Genomic DNA, 23790 nt, shown 5'->3' on the forward strand with positions numbered 1-23790 from the left:
GAAATGAACTGGGGGCACATTTAGAATGCTTTAAATGCAGAACAACATAGGCCCAAGTACACGTCCCTGCGGCATGTCATATAACTGCATGAACTACAGTATAGGCTGGCCATTTTAAAGACGAACATAATAGGTAATATTTAGTGCTGAACAGAAATCAAAATGTAAAAATAAAGTGCTCCCAATCTCCACAAGACGCCAAACTATATCATCATATTATGTCATTTTATTCCAAAGCATTTACACAAACAGCACTATAATGAAAAATAAAAAACAAAACAAAAAGCGTAACAGAATCCCATTGTGGCGACGTCAAAATCATTGTCAAGTTATTCATGTGCAAAGGATTCTTCTTCTGGTGCTTGAGGATTAATGAACCAATAAAGAGTCAAGATCTTGAGGAAATCTCATGCATTCCTTTCAGAGTAGACATCTTTAAAATACACACTACTCTGGAGGAGCAGAAAGGGAAATATCACAAAAGAAATGCCGTATCTGTAGAGGAGAGTGTCAAGTTTCCCAGTTGTCATAACATCGTTGTATCAGTACTAAACCAAAATGTGTTTTCAATTTCGGACATAAAACGCTGGGTGATGTTAGTATTTTTACAGAACCGATCATACTATGCACATTATATTACAGACATTTTAAAATAGCTTAAGACTGTTTGCTATTTTAGGCAATTCAGAATACAGGGAGGATTAATAATGTCAATTTTTCCTGTCATAATTATCCTTTCAAAAAAGCCAAAGTCCAGCTTAAGCTTGCACTCCATTAGATATGTTAAACTGTATAGTAATAAAGATTAGCAACCGTGTTATTATAGGTCTTATTGTAGAGATGACTGCGTTAATTTGGTGATATGAAGATGTTTACTTGAAGAAGAAAAGATGAAGACGTAATGATTGTGAAATCCGGGTCACTGATGGAAACTCGTGAATTGCAGTAAAAGATGGCATATTGCCTGTCCCACATTAACGATGAAGCGTGTCTCGCTTTTGCATTTTTGATGCTATATATATACGAAACATCCCAGTTTGTACAATGCAGTGGAAACAAAATTAATAACCAAAGCTTACAAGGTTCAGGTTCCTGCAGTGGAAAAGGGCTTCAAGTGCCTCCTGACAGCCTGGTCTCACTCCCAGGGCGTCAAATACGGGCGCTTTGGCAGTCTGGTCTTGATACCGACACACAGGTCACCCTTTAGCGTCTGTATGAGACGCACCAGGCTTTCAACTAACTCCAATCTAAACACATCTGTGTCATTAGTTGACAGTCAGTGCGACTGATGTATTAAAGTGGCAGTAGGCAGTATATTTTTGGCGTCATTGGGCAAGAATTCCATAATAACCTTTCAGCATATTGTAATTCAAGTGTTCTGAGAGAAAACTAGACTTCTGCACCTCCTCATGGCTGTTTTCAGGCTTTAAAAAAATCTAGTTTTAAAAAAACAGCGGACCTCAGATCAGCTCTTACTGCTTTTTTTCCTCCGGTCTGTGAAATCTTGCAGATGCCGTTAGGAGCACCGGAGGAAACAGAGGCACATGATTTTTTTCAGGTTACCTGTTTCATGTACTACTGTCACGATATAGCGACCGTTTTATAAAAATAACTTTTTTTTAATAATATTTGCTTCAATCTCGTCTACTTCAGTTTAAGAGCGAGAAAGTCCGCTAACGGTGGGACGGAGCAGTGGTGGAGGGGTCAATCAACCTCAGGACTTTCACCTGGGCTCATCCACTCACTGGTTGGATTCCTACATTTGCTGCCATCTAGTGGTGGAAACTTTCACCACGCTGCACGCTTCGTCTCCTTTTACACAGAACATTAAATAATGTTTTTTTTTAATAACACTCCATTCATTCATAAAACCAAGTTATTATATACATCAACACAATGAGCAAACAAACAAAAAAAATAATGTATCATGAAAAATATCAGGATATAGGGAAATTGTGATGAGCATTTTATATATGGTAACCAAATCATTCAGTGATTCTGTCTTTTTTCTGTCATTTGAAGTGTTTGTTTTCAGAAAATTCAAGATTAATTTCAGTGTAACTACTGAATAGCATCCCAGTAGGTAGGCCAGGACAAGTGCTTGAAAATTGGGACTCTTATGGATGTTCTTATTGTCTTGATTCTGCCCACATTGTGATTGGATGTTGTTGATATGCAAGGCTGTCAAAAAACATGGTGCACCCAGAACAGGTAATGATTACTGAGCATTATGTATGACTGATATGATATTCATTGAATATTGTTGCGAGGCTCAGCTCGGAACCTCTTGGATTAAAACAAGTTGCAGCGCTTTGAACTAACGCTGATAAAAAAATAGTATTTAAAATGGAACTTGTACCTTTGGTTAACTTGAAATGTACTAATTCAACACTGACTCTATTCCAACTTCAAAAACACGGTCAGCAGCTTGACTCTACTACTCTTCCTCATGAAACACAAACATCTAATCTTTGATATAATTGCTAATATTCCATCAAATTAGCCATTTTTCTAATACTGTTGTTACAAAAATAGAGATTTGATTGGTATTGAATGTTATACACAAACATCATAAAAGGCTTCAGTATGCTTGAAACGAAGTACTCCGATCATTTAACAGCATCTGAAACCACCTTTGGGTGGGGTTGCGTCCGAGAATCTCCGTACCTTTCCGAATAATCCAACAATCACGCCCACTTTTATGCAGCAAGGTGTAGCCAAGCCCCCAGGAAGAGCGGCAGTCGTTGATGCCAATTTTCGTAGTGGCCAAACGGCGGTACTACAACTTTTGTGTCCGTCACGTGACGCCATTGGGCCCAAAAATACTTTTCCCCATAGACTTACATTGGGAAAAAGACATCTGTAACTCAGCAGATAATTTTTTGCGGCTGTGACCCCGTGACAGAGCCATGTGACCGAGCAGACGCTACTGCGCCTGCTCCCATGGGCCCACTGGATGCGGAAGATCGCCACAAGATCCGGGTACCATTTTGGTGCCACTGAGCAACTTTCATAGGAATGAACGGGGCCCCGCCTCCAACGCTGTATCCAGTTCTCTTTATACATCCATGGGTGGGTGTAGCCAGGTGTTGCGGAGGTATGGAAAGGTGCAACACCACAAATGCTTTGTCGCCTTATCGCCGTTTGTACGATTTGTCGCGTCAAGACTACAAGACACGCAAAAAGAGTTCTTGGAGAGAGAGATCGGGGGGAGGCAGTCAGAAGGAGGCTCTGCCGTGAGCAGTCGTCGGCACAACACATGATACAAACTGCTTCGTTCAAAGCATACTCAGACCTCACCTCCCAGACATGTGGAATGACCTACGAAGGCTTCATCGCAGTTTACAAAATTGCTGTAAAAAATAACAGCTATACCTCAAAAACTAACCTCCAAACTCTTCACTTTTGTTCAGAGAGAAGTTACATAAGATACATAATTACAATGATAAAAGTTTAACAGCGAGGAAACAAGTGAAAGCATGTTGGTGGGTATAAAGTGTGCCTGTTCGTGGAACAGCCAGAGCTGCAGACTGGAGGTGAGACATCTGGTCTCTGTACTGAGTCTCTCTGCCATCATTCACTGTCCAGCTCCTTGTGCTCCGGGGACGGACTCTCTCTGGCTGGCAGGAGGTCGTAGTGACAGGGGATGTGGCTGTTTTTTGGTAGATCGTACGGATCTTGACCAAACTGTGCGTTGCTGTCTCCGCTCAGCAGGATGGTACTTACAGTCGGCTCTGAAATCAAACAAAGGCGAGTTGGCAGTTGCAGGAAGAATACAAATGTGTAATTTGCGATAAAGCCCTACTGTAAATAAATACAGTTAACTTTACTACTATGTAGTTAATGCGATTGAAGCTTATTTCTCTATAAAGCACTCACAATGACAACAAACAAATGTCACTCACCAACTTCATAGACGTTCCGGTTATTGGTGGGGCTGTCGTCGCTGATCTCGGCGTATGGTGAATCCCGTCTGGCCGGCGACTTCATCTCCACGTAGCCACACTCTGTGTTTTTGGCCGTCAGCGGTGGGAGGTCCTTTATGGTGGCATATGGGTTTTCAGAGCTGTTGAGGGAACAGGAGCTGGCGTGATAGAGCGTGCCCTTCAGATCTGGGTGACACGGACAGAGGAGGCCAGTGAGAGGATGAATTTCAGCGTTATAAACTGAGCAGTTCAGGATTTCTTTGTAAAACTGCAGAACCTACCTCGTAGAGATTTCCCCATGTACCTCCTGTCGACTCCGTAGGCTCCTATTGTGAGGAAAAATGGAAATGACGAAGGTCAGTAAATGGTGGAAGCAAAAGTTATGTGATATGGTGCCTTCAAATGGGGTCGTGTTTACCGTGTTTACGAGATGAGCCCATATGAACTCTTGTCGTATTCACGACCTCGTAAGTTTTTTTTTTTTTGCCTAAACCTAAAAAAGTTGTAGGTTTGTTGCCTAAACCTAAAGAAGTCTTGTTGTTTGTGTTCAAAACGTAACATTTCATTCAGTTTTACATGTTAGAACGTATTGCTTTGAAGTTTCACTTTCACTTTTACAACATAGCAGTGACCCACATCTATGGTGCTTATAGCAACTGATAACGCCTATTTAATGGTCTGATAACAGTCGAATCGGATCGGGTGATGAGTAATACTCTCCCTCAATCACGAGCACACATCGCCCACTGAGACAATACACAGATACCCACTTACAGCATTAATGTTGATATTTATGAGTACACTATAATGTATTCCATGTCTCACCTAGTTCATTGAAGCAGTCTTCTTGTTTCCAGCCTGCAGGCAGTGTGCTGGTGTGCTCAGATAGAGGAGCCCTTTTTCTGTGATCTCCATTCTTCAAGTTCACAAACAGCTGGTTGCTTTTGGCCTGAATAATTAAAGTTAAAGGGACAAACATCAGTTAGGATATTAATTAATAAACACATTCCTTATGGAATAACTATACAGTCTCAAAGTCCATACCTTTCCATATGGACCACTGTTAACATGTGGCGGGCCGACACACTGGGTCAGAGTGTGGTAGCTGGGGTTGGAGAAGTAGTTGCTGGGGTGGGACTCGCACGCTGGTGGGTGAGCATCTGAAAAATGACAAGAACTCTTACTTCTTGGCGCGTTACCGCCATCAACTGTCAACCGGTGGAACAGTGTTTTATAATAATAATAATAAGCATTAAGTACATTACAGCATGTCAACCTGTAACGTACCTGTGATGGTGTAGTCAGCAGTGACCCTCATAGCAGGGGTGTAGGTCACAGCCGGCATGGTGGGCTCTTTGCCCTTTTGCTTCTTCCTGTAGATGATGAAGAGGAGGAGGAGGAAGAGCACCAGGAGCACCAGGACGATGATTCCTGCGATGGCTCCGATCTGGTAGGTGTCCACCTGCATGGCTGCGCTGGTCAAACTGTTGAGGCTGCCCACCACGACACCAGCTGCAGACAGGATGTAGAACCAGAGTTAGAGGCTGTTTGGTCACTCCAGATGAACGGTAGTCCATTTTTCAAAATAAAACGTGACAAAGTAGTTCATCGATCAAAAGGAGATGACTGTCAATAATCAGACAACCAAGGGACTCTGATTACGGTAACCGTCACATCTGAGAACTGACTATGGACAGCAGGCATTTTGATCTGTTTTCTTCATTAACATGATGCTACATTGATTGATACCTTGGTCACAGCGAGGTCCCTTCCAGCCGGGGTTGCAGTAACATGTACCAGTCATGTGATCACATGTGGAGTTATTCAGACAGTCACAGACCTGACGGCAGCCATAACCATACGAACCATGAGGACACTCTGGAAAAATAATAATATAATTCAACTTGAGGATAACCCAACCCTAATGACAAAACAACAGTATTCTGCTGGAAACAATGAGAAAGTTAAATTATATATGTATATGTATATACGTATATATATACAAACTTGTATATATAAAAAAGGTTTTAACATTTTGATTAATTGAAGCATTTGATCTCGATGTGTATGTATTGGAGTACTTTCTGAAGTTGAAGTGCTTATAAAAAGAAAGAAAGAAAAAAGAAAGGAAGAAAGAATAAAAAGAAAGAATAAAAGAAAGAAAGAGAAAAAAGAAAGAAAGAAAGAATAAATGAAAGAAAGAGACAATAAAAGAAAGAAAAAAGAACGAAAGAATAAATGAAACAAAGAGGAAAAAGAGAGAAAAAGAAAGAATAAACAATAAATAGATAGAAAGAAAGACAAAAAAGAAAGAATAAATGAAAGAAAGACAAAAAAGAGAGAAAAAGAAAGAAAGAAAGAATAAATGAAAGAAACAAAAGAAGAATAAACAAAAGAAAGGAAGAAAGAAAGAGGTAGCGGGATGTAACCTACTTTGTTCACAGTGTCGTCCCATGAAGCCGGTGCGACAGGTGCACTGTCCAGAGATGTGATCACAGTCGGCTCCGTTCCTACACTGACACGTCTGGAAACAGTCTTTCCCATAGTAACCTAACGGACAGCCTGCAGGGAGGAATCACACATCACATGATATACCTTCAAAAAGCTTCATTTATAAAATAAACGTCACAGATTTTATAGTTGTTTTGTGTCTTTTTGTTGTTATTTTGTGTCTCTTCTGTGTTTTGCATCTCTTTGTGGTCAGTTTGTGTCTCTTTATGGTTGTTTTGACCCTTTTCATAGGTGCTGTGAGTCTCTTTGTGCTCATTTTGAGTGTCTTTGTAATTGTTTTGGTCTTTTTGTAGTTATTTTTTTCTGTGTTTTGCATCTCCTTGTGGTCCGTTTCAGTCTCTTTGTAGTTGTTTTTCATCTCTTTGTAGACTTTTTTGTGTCTCTTTGTAGTCGTTTTATGTTTCTTTGGTCATTTTAAGTCTCTTCATGGTTGGTATTTTGTCTCTTTGAGTGACATTTTGTAGGTGAAAAACTGAAGATCTGTTACTGACGCTGTGTGCAGTAGAGGCCGGTCCATCCTGGTGTGCACTTGCATTCCCCATCATAAGCGCTGCAGTAGGCTCCGTTGTGACAGTTGCATGTGTGGATGCAGTTGGGTCCCCACTGACCAGGCGGACACGCTGAAACACAGAGACGACAACATGTAAGTGAGTATAATCTTTAGTCATATAACTAAAAATCCTTTCTAAATAACTTTTTTTTTACGTCATGAAACAAGTGCTTTACAGGATAGCAACATTATAAAACATCATCATGTATCTTGTTGATCATTTTATTGAGTGAACGCACGCTGGGAGCAGTCGCTGCCGATCCATCCTGGATAACACTGACAGGAGCCATCGATGGGGTTACAGGTGCCGTTGTTGGTGCAGCTGCAGCTCCATGCGCACTCCTTCCCAAAGCGACCACTGGGACACACTGCACACAAGACATGTGTGAGTGTTATTCAACCACATTTCTGCTAGAAGTACTTGTTGAATAGTTTGATTTTTTACGGGGAAATTCTGTCATAACACAACGAGACTTCTTCGAGTAGCACTTCTAATACCAACAGGAAGCTGTTACCACTATCAGCCTTTAAAAACCCCCTTTAGGTTGAGCCTTGTAGCTTTAGTAACACAGTAGAAACTAGTGTGCTGCAGGATAACTCACCCTCGTTGCACAGGGCCCCCTTGAAGCCCGGCAGACAGTCACACTGTCCTGTGATGTGGTGACACGGTCCGTTACTGTGGACACACTGTGGACACGTCTGACTGCAGCGGTGACCAAAGTAACCTGGAGAGCAGACTGCAGGCGAACGCAGAGAAACACAAAGATGAGTTCATTTAATCTGCATGTAAATTAAACCTATTTTTTTTAAGGTAACTGCTAATTATGCAATCAACAACAGGGATTGTTTTTTAGCAGCCCAGTCGCCAGAATAAAACGTTGGCATTGTACGTTTCTGCAAACCACAGATATGTTGAATCTCGACGTTTCTAAACATAAAGTAGTTGTAGTTTTGTTGCGTTAACCTAACTGTTTTTTTTGTTGCCTAAACCTAAAAAAGTTGTAGTTTTATTGCCTAAACCTAAAGAAGCTGTAGTTTTATTGCCTAAACCTAAAGAAGTTGTAGTTTTATTGCCTAAACCTAAAGAAGTTGTAGTTTTGTTGCATAAACCTAAAGAAGTTGTAGTTTTGTTGCATAAACCTAAAGAAGTTGTAGTTTTGTTGCCTAAATCTCAAAAAAACTTTTTGTTTGTGTTCAACAGAGGATTTTCATTCAGTTTTACATGTTAGAACGTGTTGCTTCTAAGTTTCACTTTCACTTTTACAACGTAGTAGGCCCCTACTGACCCACATCTATGGTGCTTATAGCGACTGAAAACACCTATTTAATGGCCTTATAACAGTCGAATCGGGTGCACTACTCATGTTTCTGATTCATTTTTAGTGATGTAACCATGTTCAATGTTATTAGTACTATATATGAATGGATGTGTGGTGATCTTGCAGTGCATGTGGTACAGTAGGTCTTACTCCTCTGACAGGTGGTGCCTCTGAATCCTGGAGCACACTCACAGGTTCCTTCATCTGGAGAGCAAGACGCTCCGTTCTTACAGTTACAGTGGAGGGAGCAGTTCGGGCCCCAGCGGCCCTCTGCACACACACTGTCACAGTGGATACCTACTCACACACACACAAACACAAATACCTTTTAGTGTATATATTTTTGGTATACTGCAATGCTCAGATATTTCTTCAGACTCTAGACAAATCAGCCATGAGAATTATTAATTATTAGGTCTTACCAGTCCATCCAGCCAGACAGCGGCAGTGACCAGTAGAGTGGTGACATCCATCAGCATGACTGCAGTCACAGCGTTCCTTACAGTCCAGACCATAGGTGCCGTCCTGAGGAGAACAAGGCGCTTTATATGATTAAAATTGTACAGTATAAGATCAATTATACAGTGGAGGAATGTCAAAACTTTGTGATTTAGTCTAGAGCTGTGATTTCCTCACTCACTTTCCAACACAAATAATATTTGACACATCCAAATCATAACAAAAGGAATAAATAAATAAATAGATGAATAAATAAATAGATAAATATATAAATAAATAAATATATAAATAAATAAATAAATAAATAGAGAGATAGATAAATAAATAAATAAATAGAGGGATAAATAAATAAATATTTGTGCTGGGAGCATCTGTGTCCTCTCACCTGGCAGTGGTGATTACACCTGTCTCCTCTCCAGCCTGGAGCACAGGTACAGTAACCATCCAGGGCGTTACACGCACCTCCGTTCCCACACAGGCAGGTGAGGTTACAGCCCAGACCCCAGGTACCACTGGGGCAGTTGATGGAGCAGTCCACTCCATGCCACCCTGATGAAGCAATGTCAAACACACACGTATACTTTACTCTCCACTAACAGTTAGCTCACATCTCAACCATCCAGATTAACAGAACAATCTCTCTGAAATAATGCTGACAGTAAAATGATCCCCTCCTCTTCTCTCTCCTCCTCCCTCTCTTCCTTCCTCTCTTCCTCCCTCTCTTCCTCCCTCTCCTCTTCTCTCTTCCTCTCTCTCCTCCTCCCTCTCCTCTTCTCTTCCCTCTCTTCCTTCCTCTCCTCTTCTCTCTCCTCCTGCCTCTCCTCTTCTCTCTCCTCTTCCCCTTCCCTCTCTTCCTTCCTTTTCCTCTCTTCCTTCCTCTACTCTTCTCTCTCCTCTTCTCTCTCCTCCTCCCTCTCTTCCTCTCTCTCCTCCTGCCTCTCCTCTTCTCTCTCCTCCTGCCCCCCCTCTCTTTCTCCCTCTGCCTCTCATCTCCTCTCTCCGTCTCTGACTCCCTCTCCTCCTCTCTCTCCTCCTCCCTCTCCACTCCTCTCTCCTCTCCTCTCTCGTCCTCCCCCTCCTCTTCTCTCTCCTCCTCCCTTCCCTCCTCCCACTCCTCCTCCGTCTCCTCTTCTCTCTCCTCCTCCCTCTCTTCCTTCCTTTCCTCCTCCCTCTCTTCCTCTCCCTTGTCCTCCCTCTCTTCCTCCCTCTTCCTCCCTCTCTTCCTCCCTCTCCTCTCCTCCTCCCTCTCTTCCTCCCACTCCTCCTCTCTCCCCTCCTCCTCCCTCTCTTCCTCCTCCCTCTCCTCCTCCTCGTCCTCCTCAGCTCACCTGGTTTGCAGGAGCAGGATCCATCGACAGGTGAACACTGAGCTCTGTTCTTACAGTCACATCTGGAGGAGCAGTCCACTCCATGAGTTCCTGCTGGACAGGCGACGGTACAGTTGGGACCCTGAGGAGATCAATACAGTCGATCAATAGTTGGAACTGGCAGTGAGGATATCACACATCCTTTAAGAGTACAGCTCTGTCATCGACAGCACTGAAGAGACCTGATCGTGATCATCTTGCTATAGTTCTAACCACGGCCACTAGATGTCACTAAAGAGCTGTATGGACAAATCCCAAATTTGCCTACAGAGCTTTGAGCCAGATGATGAGCCTGCAACCACGCACTATATCACAAATACTGCACATGATATACGACCTTAAGCATTCACTGACATTCTGTGATGATAGAAATGGTTTTACCGTGAAGCCCGGAGCACAGACACACTCTCCAGTCACACTTTGGCAGTCGGCACCGTTCTGGCACTGGCACACCTGCTGGCAGGACTCGCCATAAAATCCCGGGGTGCACGTCTCGTTGCAGTAGAGGCCGGACCAGCCGGGCTGACACGTACACTCCCCTGACATCGGGTGGCAGCTGTGGGACAAGAGAGGAACATAATAGTCACATTATTGTACTTCATTCTTGTTTAGTTTTGTGCTGTTTATCTGGGACATTGTTCAGATTCAGAACATAAAACAAAAACGTACGGCCACAGAGACTAGAGTTCTGCAAGGGCCTAAAATCAAGAGCAGAAACGTACCCACATCTCTAAGACTCGAACCCGGCTGTCAAATTCGAGAACAGGACTCGCTCTAAAAATTAATTAATTAATTTAAAATCATAAAAGTAGTTGAAATAATCTTTAAGAACAGATTTTAAACCCTTAAACCTGGTAAAACATAGTTAAGATATTGGATATCTGGAGATTTTGCTTAAAAAAGCGGCCAAAAATAAATTAAAATCATATTCAGGTCTCTAAAAATTGCAAGATGACAAACTACTGGTTCATGTAATTTGATAAAAATCATAAAAGTATTTAAAGTAAAACTTAAATGTAATAACTTTCATGAATTGAAAACACACTGTGAAAAGGTTAAAGTTCTAAGTCAAAACACGGACCGGACAACGCCGTGGTAGTGACCTGTCAGTCACAAGGTAGCCCCGCCCTAAAGCATCCCCTGCTTTCACTCTAAATGGGACCATAGTTTACTAAAATGAACATCATGCTGTATTGAAGAAGACCTGAAACTAGTGATTGAGAACACAAACTCATGTTTACAATGTTTACTGAGGTAATGAATCAAGTGAGAAGCATAGACTTTGTGTTTGACTGACAGCTGACCCACCTGCCACAACGCTGCCATTGAGGAGCAGCAGAACAGCTGCTCCCTGCGGACACATGCAGCCGCCAGCTGTGCCAGCCTAACTGATCACGACTATTGGCCCACAACAGCTGTTTTGAACACTAAGAGTAAGGAATATTTTAAGCAACTGACCTACGACGTTTTATTTTTCAAGATGTTCCAATTTTGGAACATTAAATCTACTATATGCAGGACACAGTTTGAACACTGCGTACCTGCGGGTGTTCCTGGCGTAGCACGGACACTTCCTGTCACACCGGAGGCCGTAGTGTCCTTCAGGACACAGTCGGACGTCACACGTCTCCCCCGTGTATCCCGGCTCGCACAGACACATCCCGTTGGTGTGGTAGCACTTGCCGTTGTTCTTACAGCGACACGTCTTTGCACAGCCGGCGCCATAAGTCCCAACTGGACACTCGTCCTGACACCTGTTCACAACGAGAGACACAGTGATGTCCACGGGCAATGATTTGAAAAGGTGGAGGTGATCAATAACAGTTCTCTCAGGAGACTTAAATCCATATCTGTGTTGTTACTCTTATTGCAGCTGTTTCCTGTTAATTATGTTATGGAACATATTATGTTCACACGCAAAAGATAGAAAAGGGGATGTTAACCCTCTGAGACCCACAATAGACCTGTGTTTGTCTTTTTTAGGGGGATACAGGGGGTATTTAGGGGGAGATAGCAGGTCAACAGTAGATGTCACATAGAAGTGGTGTACATCATCTGAAAGCTGGGAACCTGAAGATTAATTTGAGATATGCTCAGCACTGTGTGTCAAATTCTTCTAGTCATAAATCAGAAATAAACATGAATGAATTAATTCACAGGTCATTTTATAGAGTGAGGTAAAATTTTAAAAAATGGTCTCACTACAATGAAATGATTACTATGGGGACTAACATCATCACACATGAATACAGTTGGGCTCATTGGATCCACAAGAGTCTCAGCTTTACAGTGATACCCAATTTATGTAATTCCAAGACTGTTTAGGGACCCCAGTATGCAGAAATATTCAAACACACCATTTTAGAATAGGAGAAAATTACACATTTATACTGCATGAAAAAAACTGCATATGATTATCATAAAGTGTGCATGTCTGTAAAGGGGAGACTTGTGGGTACCCATAGAACGCATTTCCATTCACATATCTTGAGGTCAGAGGTCAAGGGACCCCTTTGAAAATAGCTATGCCAGTTTTTCCTCGTTAAAATTTAACCCATATTTGGAGCGTTATTTAGCCTCCTTCCCGACATGGTAACATCGACATCAGTTCATCGTCCTTACAGAAGACGATAGACTGATAATAGGTTACAGATGACATGGCCTTGATGTGTTGAAGAGTAAAGCAAACAAATCCAAATCAAATCATCTGTGTCTGCTTAAACTCGTCCAGATCCAAGAAATGTGTTTGTGATACGTCCAAAAACGGCCGTAAATCCACGACACAAATAACTGACGATGCAGTTTTTTGTCACATAGAGATATCTAGTTTAGTTAGTCTGTGACATACAGACATTCTTTGTCCAGTGGTGAGCGTATAAAAGTGTCATGGATTTAAGCAGTTTGTTTCATCCACTGCTGACTGCAGTAAAAAGGCTCTGTGGTGAGCACAGAGCTTCAGCTAATGTGGCTGCAGCTAAGTAAAGCAAACAGTTTGGAAATGAATGCAGTGGGTCCTCATTATCTCTTCCATAGTTACAGTACAGACGTATATCAGTCTGACCACCAAATCAAGCTGGGTTTGAACATTAAATGACCCGCTGCTATCCCGTCATTTAGCGCAGACAAGAAGCAGAAAAATATGAACTTAATTTAGATTTTACTGAACCTTCACTTTACAGTTAATGTTGTTTTTTCTGATATTTTAACACCACATTTTTGAGGGACAAATACCCCCCCTCCCCACTAGTTCCAGTGGGTTTGGGTGTGGCATGGCCAGCCCAGCTCTCTAAGCAGTGCCATACTGTGACGTTTGGCTTCCCTTAAACCCTCATTTACTCATGAAAGGGCACATGGACGAGGCTATTCCTGTCTCGTCACTGGTCTGCTTAAGTATATGGTGTGCGCTCTCTGATATTGCTAATTATATGGGCCTGAAGCCCTGCGTGGCGCTCTGCTGAGATTTGTCTGTGAAAACACTGACTGGGTTTCCTGGTTTTGTTTTCTCTCGTCTCTCTGGAGGATGTGGACGAGTTTAAGCAGATACAGATGATTTGATTTGGATTTTTTTTGTTTGTTTGCTTTACTCTTCAACACGACAAAGGTCATGAGTTCTGTAACCTGTTATCAGTCTATCGTCTTCTGTAAGGAAAAAAGGAACTGATGTTGATGTTACCATGTCGGGAAGGAGGCTAAATAACGCTCCAAGTTTGGGCTAAATTTTAGCGAGGAAAAACTGGCATGGCCATTTTCAAAGGGGTCCCTTGACCTCGGACATCAAGATATGTGAATGAAAATTGGTTCAATGGGTACCCATGAGTCTCCCCTTTACAGACATGCCCACTTTATGATAATCACATGCAGTTTGGGGCAAAAAACATGCAGTTGTTTTCATGCAGTATAAATGTGTTATTTTCGCCTATTCTAAAATGGTGTATTTGAATATTTCTGCATACTGGGGTCCATAAAGAGTCTTGAATTACATAAATTGGGTATCACTGTAAAGCTAAGACTCTTGTGGATCCAATGAGCCCAACTGTATTCATGTGTGATGATGTTAGTCCCCATAGGAGCCATTTCATTGTAGTGAGACCTTTTTTTTTAAACTTGACCTCCCTTTATAAAATGACCTGTGGTGACCTCTGAGATAATCTCAGCCTCATGAAACTTTACAGCCACAAACTAGAGACCTAGAGCATTCAGAAGATGGGTGACTTCCCTAGCTAGATTGACAATAAGGGGGTTTACGAGCAGTTTACACAACAGAAACATGCTCGCCATTCATCATTTAAATTATGGCTGCACCATCATGATACCAATATGATTTCCTAGAGAAGCTCTCTCTCGATATTTGTAGACATGTATATGCGCAGGAAGCTTGTCAAAAGCAGCTATGAACTTGTTGGTTGGAAATATATGTGTGAAATGCTGTTATGTATCCAGTGCCTTCGAAAGCAAGCTCTATCGCTCCAAACTGCTGTTTACTGTGTGGTGTATTGTAGAGGTTGCTCTTACCGTTCTCCTGTGTATCCGGGGCTGCAGAGACACTGTCCAGTGGACAACACACAGAAGCCGTTGTTGTGACACTGACATTCCTGGGAACAGTTTTGTCCATATCTCCCCTCTGGACACGGCTGGCCACACACTGTACCCTGCACACAGCAACGACAACAGGAACATTACATGTTGATCATGTGAGCACCTTAAACTCTTTGAATACATGCCTTTATGCTTTCTAGGACTGCTCATGTGTGTGACCTGAAAAAGAGAACTCATGATTGTTATGTATTATGTATCCTTGGAAAATATCATGGATACAACTCCTCTATTCTGTATTGTAGTCTATAGCTTCAAATCCAATCTCTTCAGAGCTCCTTTCACATTATGACATCAAGACAACGATTTAAGGAGACTGATATGCATCTCTGTGAGCCTTTTAAAGGGACAGTGTGTAGGATTTGGCGCCATCTAGTGATGTGGTTGCAGATTGCAACCAACTGAGTACCTCTGCGCTCACTCCTCCCTTTCCAAGACTGCGGTAACGTGAGCCCCCGAGTGCAGAACTGTGGTGAGGTTGTTCGCCTCGCTCAGAGGTTATCCTTACCATAATAACACTACTTTAGCACCAACTGAAGTCACACGGCGGCTGGCGGTACCACGGTTTCGCACTCAGCAGCGTGTCGGAGAACTATGGTGGCCTTCAGGTAACATAAAAACGCGAAAGGCTCTCTCTAGAGCCAGTGTTTGGTTTGTCCGTTCTGGGCTGCTGTAAAAACATGTACAGTATGTCGGATTCTGTGAATAGGACCCGCTCCCTATGTAGAAGGGCCCGTTCTAATCTAATGAAAACACAACAATTCTTTCAGGTTCAAGTGATTATATTTATAAACTTCATTATTACACGGCTATGTTGAATACTCGATTCTGATTGGTCGATTACGACGTTCTGTGGTCTGTAATTTCTGTATAACAGACCGTTGCTATGGGCACAGCTCTGATGTCGGACTCTGGCGGACCGTTTTTGTGTCAAACTATTGATTTCTTAAGTAAGTAGCTGTGTACAATGGATAATGTACAGCAAGCCGGTCATTGTTGTGAAAGAATCCCCTTCAAGGCGATGAGAGACGGCATCGCCCTGTCGGGGATTCTTTCACAACAATGACCGGCTCGCTGTACATTATCCCTTACATATTCCATTTCTGCTAACAGATCCCAGAAATGCTACACACTGGCCCTTTAACTTTATCAAATCTGTTAATGGAGTTGCTCATTACTTGACTCATATCATGACTTGCTCTCCTCTGGTCCAGCCCATACTGACATGTTATCAATGGACACTAGCAGCACTTGTCTGAGGATTTCCCATGTTTTGTACACAATATTGTTTATTCATTTTAGGTGATTTTGCTCATGTTATGCATTGTGCCTCTCCACACTCTTAGAAGATCACTGGGAGGACAAAGGACAATAAGCGATTCTTCTATAATGAGTTGAAACCAACAGGCGTACCATCCATCCTGCAGGACAGGAGCACTCTCCAGTCACATGGTGACACACTCCTCCGTTCTGACACGGACATCTCTCCTCACACTGCTGCCCGTGTTTACCCGGCGGACACAGGTCTTCACAGCTATGAGGAAAAACAAAACAGCATCCGGTTAATATTGGTCATTTTTAAAAGGTCACATACGGAAGTTTTGTTTATATAACAATCGTAAAACTTGCTTGAGATGTGTAAAAGTGAGCTGCAATTAACCATTATTTTCAATATCAATTCATTTTTGATCACATTTTCAATTAACTGATTATCATTGAATGTCATCAAATCAACAGTTCAAAACCTTAAGATATTTCATTTAAAGGATATAAAACAAAGAAAATAAGCAAATCCTTATATTTCAGAAGCTGGAACCAGCCAATGGTTGGGATTTTTGGTTGATAAATGAACATAACATACATAATAAGCGTAGATTTTGACCCGTGAAAAGATGTTGGAGATGCACGAAACTTTGCATTATTAGAGCCTAATATGGAGATGCAGCGAAGAGTACCGGCAGCTTGGGAGAAGTTCCGGTACACAAGAAAAAATCACGGTACGCCAAGGAGTAAAATGCAGAAGTGCTGGTACGGCTGGTACCTCTGAGTACCGACCCCACTACGAGCACTGGACTATTGGGATAAGAGAAGGAAAACAGATTCTCACACACTCTCTCCTCCCAACTTACAAAGCTCCGGTGTATCCTGGTGAACACTTGCATTCTCCGGTAACGTGATGGCAGGCGGCTCCGTTCTGGCACTGGCATTTCTGCTGGCATCCGTTTCCATAGGTGGCCACTTCACACTGGGCCTCGCAGCGCCAGCCTCTGTACCCGGGAGTGCAGATACAGGCTCCGGTGATGGGGTTACACAGAGCGTTGTTCTGGCACTGACATCTGTTACTGCAGTGGGGACCCCAGCGGGTACTGTCACAAGCTGAGGGGGAGATGAAGGAAAAGAAGATTTCAGATCAAGATTCAGTTCATTTTGTTTCACAAGTTGTCATTTGTGAAATGGTAAAAAAAAAAAAAACGTTAGTCGGGATCTCGGGTCTCAGTCTCTCTCTCAGTTTCTGATGAGCCTCTTTGCATCGGCTCCCTGTGGCTCAACATGATAACTTCTAAGACTTCGCATGGTCAAGCTCCAAATCACCTTATTTAGGCTACATGTTAATCCTTTTATGAGCCACAGCGCCACCTGAACCAAATGTTGAGATTTGACAGTGAGCTCCGTGCCACCACATCATCAATCCTCAATCAGCTCCTGGCTCCGTATCACTGACATGAAAACCATCTGCAAGCAGCCAGAGTCTCAATTACTGTGCGGCCAGGCGGGCTACGACCTGAACCCACCTCATCAACCTTTGGGTTGTCGGTTTTCAGCCTTAATCAGACCACACCTCATATATACACACGAGCGAGCTCTGCCATGTGTCTGGCCTTCCCATCACCGCTAGCAATGGAAGCTTCACCACGCGTAGCCGCAGTAAACTGGTAAAAACTGAGAATGTGTTGTTTAGTTCTGGATGTCTTTCATCTCGTCGCGTCACTTCTTGCCAGCGCCTGGTGATGACTAGGGGCAGAATAGGAGGGAGTCAGAAAAGGTTTACAGAGACTGCCAGACCTTTCATTACGGGAGTCTGCGTCATACAAGTCTATATTGAGTTCAGGGGAAAGTGAATTCTTTTTACCAGCAAAAAAGACAGAAATTGAAGGTTTAGATAGCGACTACATTACTTACACTGTGTATATTACTGGGTCTTATTTTTATAGTTTTGGCCAACATTTGTACAATTTGTCACCAATTGATTGATTTATTTCAAGGCACCAATCAAAGCATGAGCTCAACAAACTCCGTCAGCCTCCTCGGTCATATTTCTGCTCCAATGCAAGATTTATGTTATATTTTACAAACTAAAAAGACACTTTGAAAAATGGCCAAAACATATGCACGGGGGATGTGAAACAAAGGACAAACATCCGTTCCATTCATAGATAAAATTCCTGTAAAAGACACATTTTGTGTTTAAGTTACTGGAACATGGAAACAAAAACTGCAATCTCAGGTAGTCGACTCGAGTTCACAGCTACACTCGTACTTGTCAACCTTGAGACGTCAAAAAAAAGGGAGGATTTGAAAATTTTTGTTTCAGAGACTTTGATTCCTGCATTATCGAGACTGAATATAACAAAATATTAAGTACACTGTAACCACATTTTTATGTTAAATAGGCCTACTTTTAATTTTACTTTTAATTCTCAGGAAAGAAAACTGAATAATTCACCCCTTAGGTGTGTGAATCTCTAGTATCATATCATATTCATCAGTTTTTATTTATTTAACAAACAACAAACAATAAAAACGGTTGAATATTAGCTTATGCCAGAGATTAAAACAAATTCACGCCAGATGGGTCAATTATTCAGTTTTCTTTCCTGAGAATTAAAAGTAAAATTAAAGTAAAAGTTTAACATAAAAATGCTGTTGCCGTGTACTGGGTAATTTCATTCTTTAAAAGTCACCAGTCTGCAGGAAACAAAGTCTCTGAAGCTCTAATTTTGGTGTTGAAATCCTCCCCTTTTTTTTTTTTTAAAGGTCTCAAGGTTGGCAAGTATGTGGCTGACTGAACTACACACTAAGTCCAGTAGGTCAGTAGTGTAGTAGTGAAGTACACTGTGAGGGTTGTTTATAACAGACAGTTTGGGTCATAATTTAACCTTTCACCTTTGTTTTCTCCGCCACATAAGTAACCTGTGGGTTTGTTTACAACCTTTGTCTAACTGCTCATGTTTTCGCACCAGAAAAGCTAGTAAGTGGAGCTTGAGTTAAGATATTTGTTTCTTATTAGACTACTGTTTACTGAGTATTTTTGGTAAATCCTCAGTCAAAAATCTTTGCTGGCTAACGCTTTCCAGATCTTCACCTCCGATCCTAATAGCACAGCGCGTCTGCTAATAATAAAAACGGTTTCCCATCTGTTCTGTGAGATCCCGCTGGCTGCGACTGACCTCTGCAGCTGATTGTGGTTTCACTGCTCCGACTAGAATATACACACGGCAGGGGCAGTAAAAACCAAGTGATCGCAGTAACGGTGTCCTCGTGGTTTATGGACAGATGTGACTTTCTTTGCGAATGTGTGTTTAAGGTGTAGAGCAGAGAGCAGATGCACTGTCACTTCATGAGCAACAGTAAGCAGAGAGGGACTCGAGGTAGAAAATACTAAATTAATTGAGGTCTTTTCAACTTTTTAGAGTACTACTAAAATTAAAGACATACATAAGAGTGCAACTAAATTCAAAAGAAATTCCATTTTAAAGGGGTGATGTTATAATCCTTACAAGCTTGAAAAGCTGACTATTTCAAAAATGTCAGTTTGCACAAATGCCATAAAAATCATCAATCAATAAATCAATAATTGATGGTTCTAAATTTCTTAACAATAGTACAAACTTCTCTTTCATAAAAAAAAATATTATTTTGCATTAAAAAAAAATAATAATAATAAAAAAAAAATATATATATAAAATATAAAATATAAAAAATAAGAATACAAAATAAAAAATAAAAATAAAGCAAAGCAAAATAGAGCAACATTTTAATTAATTTGTAGTCGTGTTTGTGCCCACCTGATGAATGTAAGCCCAATATCCACGTTCCTTTTAGCTCTGTTTTGGTCTCCACCGACTCCTGAGAAACATACCTGGCACTTAAGCCCCTAAATGCTCCAATATGTTCACCAGTCTCTAACTGTGTCTGCTTAGTATTTACTTTCTGCATCTGTAGCCGGGTTTCCACCAAAAGTTCCTGGGACTTTTTAGTCCCTAGAACTACTTTTCAAGGAACTAAAAGTTTCCCTCAGCCCTTTGATGTCCGCGTTTCCACCAGCAAATGAATCCTCTGACGTATGAAAAAGCAAACATGACATGTGACGAGAGCTGCTGGTGGTCACGGCGGTAAACACACTCTGCAGCCTACAGTTCAGCGTGTCCGTCCGCCTGTTTTATCTCAGAAACACGTTGTTTTTTCTCTCACTGAGACAACATTTACGGCTGCATATATTTACTGATGCACGTTGGATGTAATGAATGTAATGCAGAGGAGGAAAATGAAGCTAAGAGCGTCTGTCTCGACAGTAAATCATCTGTTGAGGGTTATTTATTTGTGCTTTAGAACGTAACCACCGTGAAACAATCAGAAAATAGCTTTTCTTTCTCTCATTCACAGAACCACAGCGCTGTCGCCCTCTTCTAACGTTACTGCTCGCCCTCTCAACTCGCTCTCTCCATCTCTCGCTCTCTCTCTTTGATTTTTAATGAGTCAAGAGGCTGACAGCAGGGCCTAACTTTGCTTTTAATGTTATCAGACAAAGAAAAATGTTCTCCCCTCATCCTACTAAATCGATACTAGAGTACTTCTTTGTTTATGAATGAAGCGGTACACAAGTTGAAGCCGTTGAAGCAGCAACGCTGTGTGTGTGTCTCCAATCGTTCAGAAAGTACTGCCCCCGACCAGGGCCTTTTGGGGGAGTAAGAAGGCCCTGTAAAATGTCCCTGGATCTTAATTTAGACCCTGAACCCTGTGGTAAAAACAAGGGATACACCGATACCGCTACCAGTATCGCGTCCGATACCGTGCTCATGTACTCGTACTCGCAAAACGGCTCTGATACAACGGCACAGCGAGCCCTTTGTCCACGGCGCACCGTCTCGTATGCGGGACTCCCCAGCCTGCCGTGTGTCACTCACACCCTCCAGCTGGCTGTTAACGAGGGTATTTTGGCACAGAGAAGTACTCGTATCGGTACTCGGTATCGGCGAGTACCCAAATGTAAGAACTTGTACTCGTACTCGGTCTGAAAAAAAGTGGTATCGGCGCATCCCTAGTCAAAACACAGTGAGTTCCTCAAAAGGTTTTGTAGTTTCGGGGGGAAGTTCCTGCAGTTTAAACTTTTTTTGATTTATTGATTGCTGTCAGGATGTTAAGACAATTTCAACAAATATAATAAAAAATTCTTCGAAAATAAATTGCCTTCCCTAGCTTTACTTTGAGATAAATTTTGTCAAACTCAATTTTATTTATTTTTTTATTTAGGTTTTGGTAACTTACATTATTGTCTTAAGCCATAATTATTCATATATATTATATTTTTTGTTAAATTAACAATGAATTTCCTTTGCGCTCAGGATCCTCTCCTCTACTACATAAACACAACCCGGTGTTTGTGTGCCCGGCATGCAGAGCAACATCTCCAACCATTCCACAATCCTGAAGTTGTTCAAGTGATTAACAGGCTCCTTTTATTCCTCCTGCATTAGCCTGCTTCACTCTGACCTGAAAACCGCATACGGTACTTCCTTTTCCTCAGGCAGTCTGGCTCGCTGTGTGACAAAACAGTGGCGAGGACCGAAAGGGGGGGAGGGTTGGTGGACAAAGAGGAGGAGGAGATTAGGGATAATAAGATGCACACGTAAAAACCCTCCTGCATTCAAATCTGCCATCCTGGTACCTTTGTGAAACCTGACCTAGATTGAAGAAAGGCCAAACTCCAGGAGCTCGGGGCTCCTCATCATGCTTGCAGAAGAACAGACTGTTCTCTTTCATCGGCCTATTCAACTTGGCTGTGAACAAAAAAGACTGCACTGTGCCAGGGTTTCGGTCATAAGGCTGTGTCATTATCTACAGCAGTGAACAAAACTAGATCGACGGGGAAAACGTCTGCATACATGTATCTTCTTTAGTATCCATGTAGACACAACAAGTCATAAAGATGTATCTCACACCGAGGGGGAAAATTGTTAGTCAAGAAGAGAGACAAAGCCTTAAACCAGTAACTTGAGCTGCCAGTTGCTGAGAGTTGGCTCAGCTCAGGCTGTCCACACTGGGGAGGGATTGGGACCGGGATGTTTTTCCATCTATTTAGTGATTACCCAGTCTACCAGGCATGGTGCACTCATGGGAACAGAAAAACGCCTTTCACACTGATACGCAGGATTCCCAGTGAGAAAGAACATCTGTAGCATTCCTCCAGTTTTCCATGCTGTCCTCCTCCAGAGTTTTATTTATCACTATACAATAATCTCACCATTAAACCAGCGTCTTTACACAAGGAAACTTTTAGCTTTTAAATTGGTAAAACAAAGAACCAACACCGCTGCACCCGATACGACTGTTATCAGGCCATTAAATAGGCGTTATCAGTCGCTATAAGCACCATAGATGTGGGTCATTAGGGGCCTACTACACCTACTACATTGTAAAAGTGAAAGTGAAACTTAAAAGCAACACGTAACACTGAATGAAACGTCACGTTTTGAACACAAACAAAAAGACTTCTTTAGGTTTAGGCAACAAAACTACAACTTCTTTAGATTTAGGCAACAAAACTACAACTTCTTTAGATTTAAGCAACGGAACTACAACTTCTTTAGGTTTAGGCAACAAAACTACAACTTCTTTAGATTTAAGCAACGGAACTACAACTTCTTTCAATTTAGACAACAAAACTACAAATTCTTTAAGTTAAGGCAACAAAAGTACAACTTCCTTAGGTTTAGTCAACAAAGCTACAACTTCTTTAGGTTTAGGCAACAAATCTACAACTTCTTTAGGTTTAGGCAATAAAACTACAACTTCTTAAGTTTAGGCAACAAAACTACAACTTCTTTAGATTTAAGCAACAAAACTACAACTTCTTTAGGTTTAGGCAACACAAAAACACTTTGTTAAGTTTAGGAAAAAACATAGTGTTTTGGGTTAAAATAACTATGAACACGAAGACAACTAAGCATTGTTGGTTTCACACGGGATGCGAACTCCGGTCTCCGGTCTGTTTTGCATAATTATACGGTCGCTAGAGGTCGCTGTTATGTTCTTTTATACCTTGTTTCAGGTGATCTACCATTTGAATAGATGATAAAACCTACTAGTGGGTGTAGTAGGCACCTATCGGCCCAAATCTATGGGGCTTATAGCAACTGATAACGCCTATTTAATAGCCCCAACAACTGTCTAACCACAAATGATCGGTTTGCCTGTCTAAGCTGCCCTCCCCGATGTTATAAACAGCACTCACAAACTGCAAAATGTCCTTATTGGTGTCAACAGCAAAACAAAGAAGTGTATTTTTAAAGGGGAACACCACCAGTTTTACTAACCAAGATCTACTTTGTCATGGTTAGAAAACCGTTGTATTATGCCTTCTGTGGCTCTGGAGGAGCTTTGTTAAATCTGAAAATAACCCTGATGAGGTCAAAGTGGTGCCAGTGTTATCTCTAGTCTGGGCTTTGAAACTACAAACATAACAGACAGACTGAGTTACAAACTGGAGGTGTGAAAGACAAACTTGTGTCTTTTAAACATTATGAAAGACTGGAATCTCTGGTAGACTCAATTAATTTGAGTTGTTCATGTAACAAAAACACAAAAAAAATATAAATGTGAGCTTTTTCTGAGGAAAGAAATATCACATACACACCTCTGAGGCATCAAAGATACTTGTATATATGTAATTGGAAATACAACTTCATTGTTCTTTTTCCATCTGTGCTTCCTCCCGCACGTTTTAGGTTTCATTTAGTCACAAGAATTGCCTTTTAAATCTGGAATGTGGACTAGAGTGTAAAATA

The 23790-nt window shown here is 41.7% G+C and overlaps 1 protein-coding gene across 1 annotated transcript in view; it reads right to left on the reverse strand.

The window, feature by feature from the left end:
* Window positions 1-208: 208 nt before the first annotated feature.
* megf10 (multiple EGF-like-domains 10) overlaps window positions 209-23790 on the reverse strand; it is a 43246-nt gene continuing 19664 nt past the window's right edge. The window contains exons 6-25 of the mRNA XM_074618486.1: window positions 16855-17101; window positions 16139-16259; window positions 14645-14781; window positions 11674-11886; window positions 10514-10688; window positions 10094-10214; window positions 9151-9314; window positions 8729-8831; window positions 8457-8603; window positions 7590-7724; window positions 7227-7355; window positions 6929-7057; window positions 6360-6488; window positions 5676-5804; window positions 5214-5438; window positions 4971-5086; window positions 4752-4875; window positions 4208-4252; window positions 3906-4112; window positions 209-3734 (exon numbers count right to left, since the gene is read on the reverse strand). Coding sequence (XP_074474587.1) covers window positions 3574-3734; window positions 3906-4112; window positions 4208-4252; window positions 4752-4875; window positions 4971-5086; window positions 5214-5438; window positions 5676-5804; window positions 6360-6488; window positions 6929-7057; window positions 7227-7355; window positions 7590-7724; window positions 8457-8603; window positions 8729-8831; window positions 9151-9314; window positions 10094-10214; window positions 10514-10688; window positions 11674-11886; window positions 14645-14781; window positions 16139-16259; window positions 16855-17101 — 2957 coding nt within the window. The 3' untranslated portion in view covers window positions 209-3573. The remainder of the gene's footprint in view (window positions 3735-3905; window positions 4113-4207; window positions 4253-4751; window positions 4876-4970; window positions 5087-5213; window positions 5439-5675; window positions 5805-6359; window positions 6489-6928; window positions 7058-7226; window positions 7356-7589; window positions 7725-8456; window positions 8604-8728; window positions 8832-9150; window positions 9315-10093; window positions 10215-10513; window positions 10689-11673; window positions 11887-14644; window positions 14782-16138; window positions 16260-16854; window positions 17102-23790) is intronic.

The sequence above is a fragment of the Sebastes fasciatus genome, chromosome 19 (genome assembly GCF_043250625.1).
Source record: "Sebastes fasciatus isolate fSebFas1 chromosome 19, fSebFas1.pri, whole genome shotgun sequence".
NCBI lineage: Eukaryota > Metazoa > Chordata > Actinopteri > Perciformes > Sebastidae > Sebastes > Sebastes fasciatus.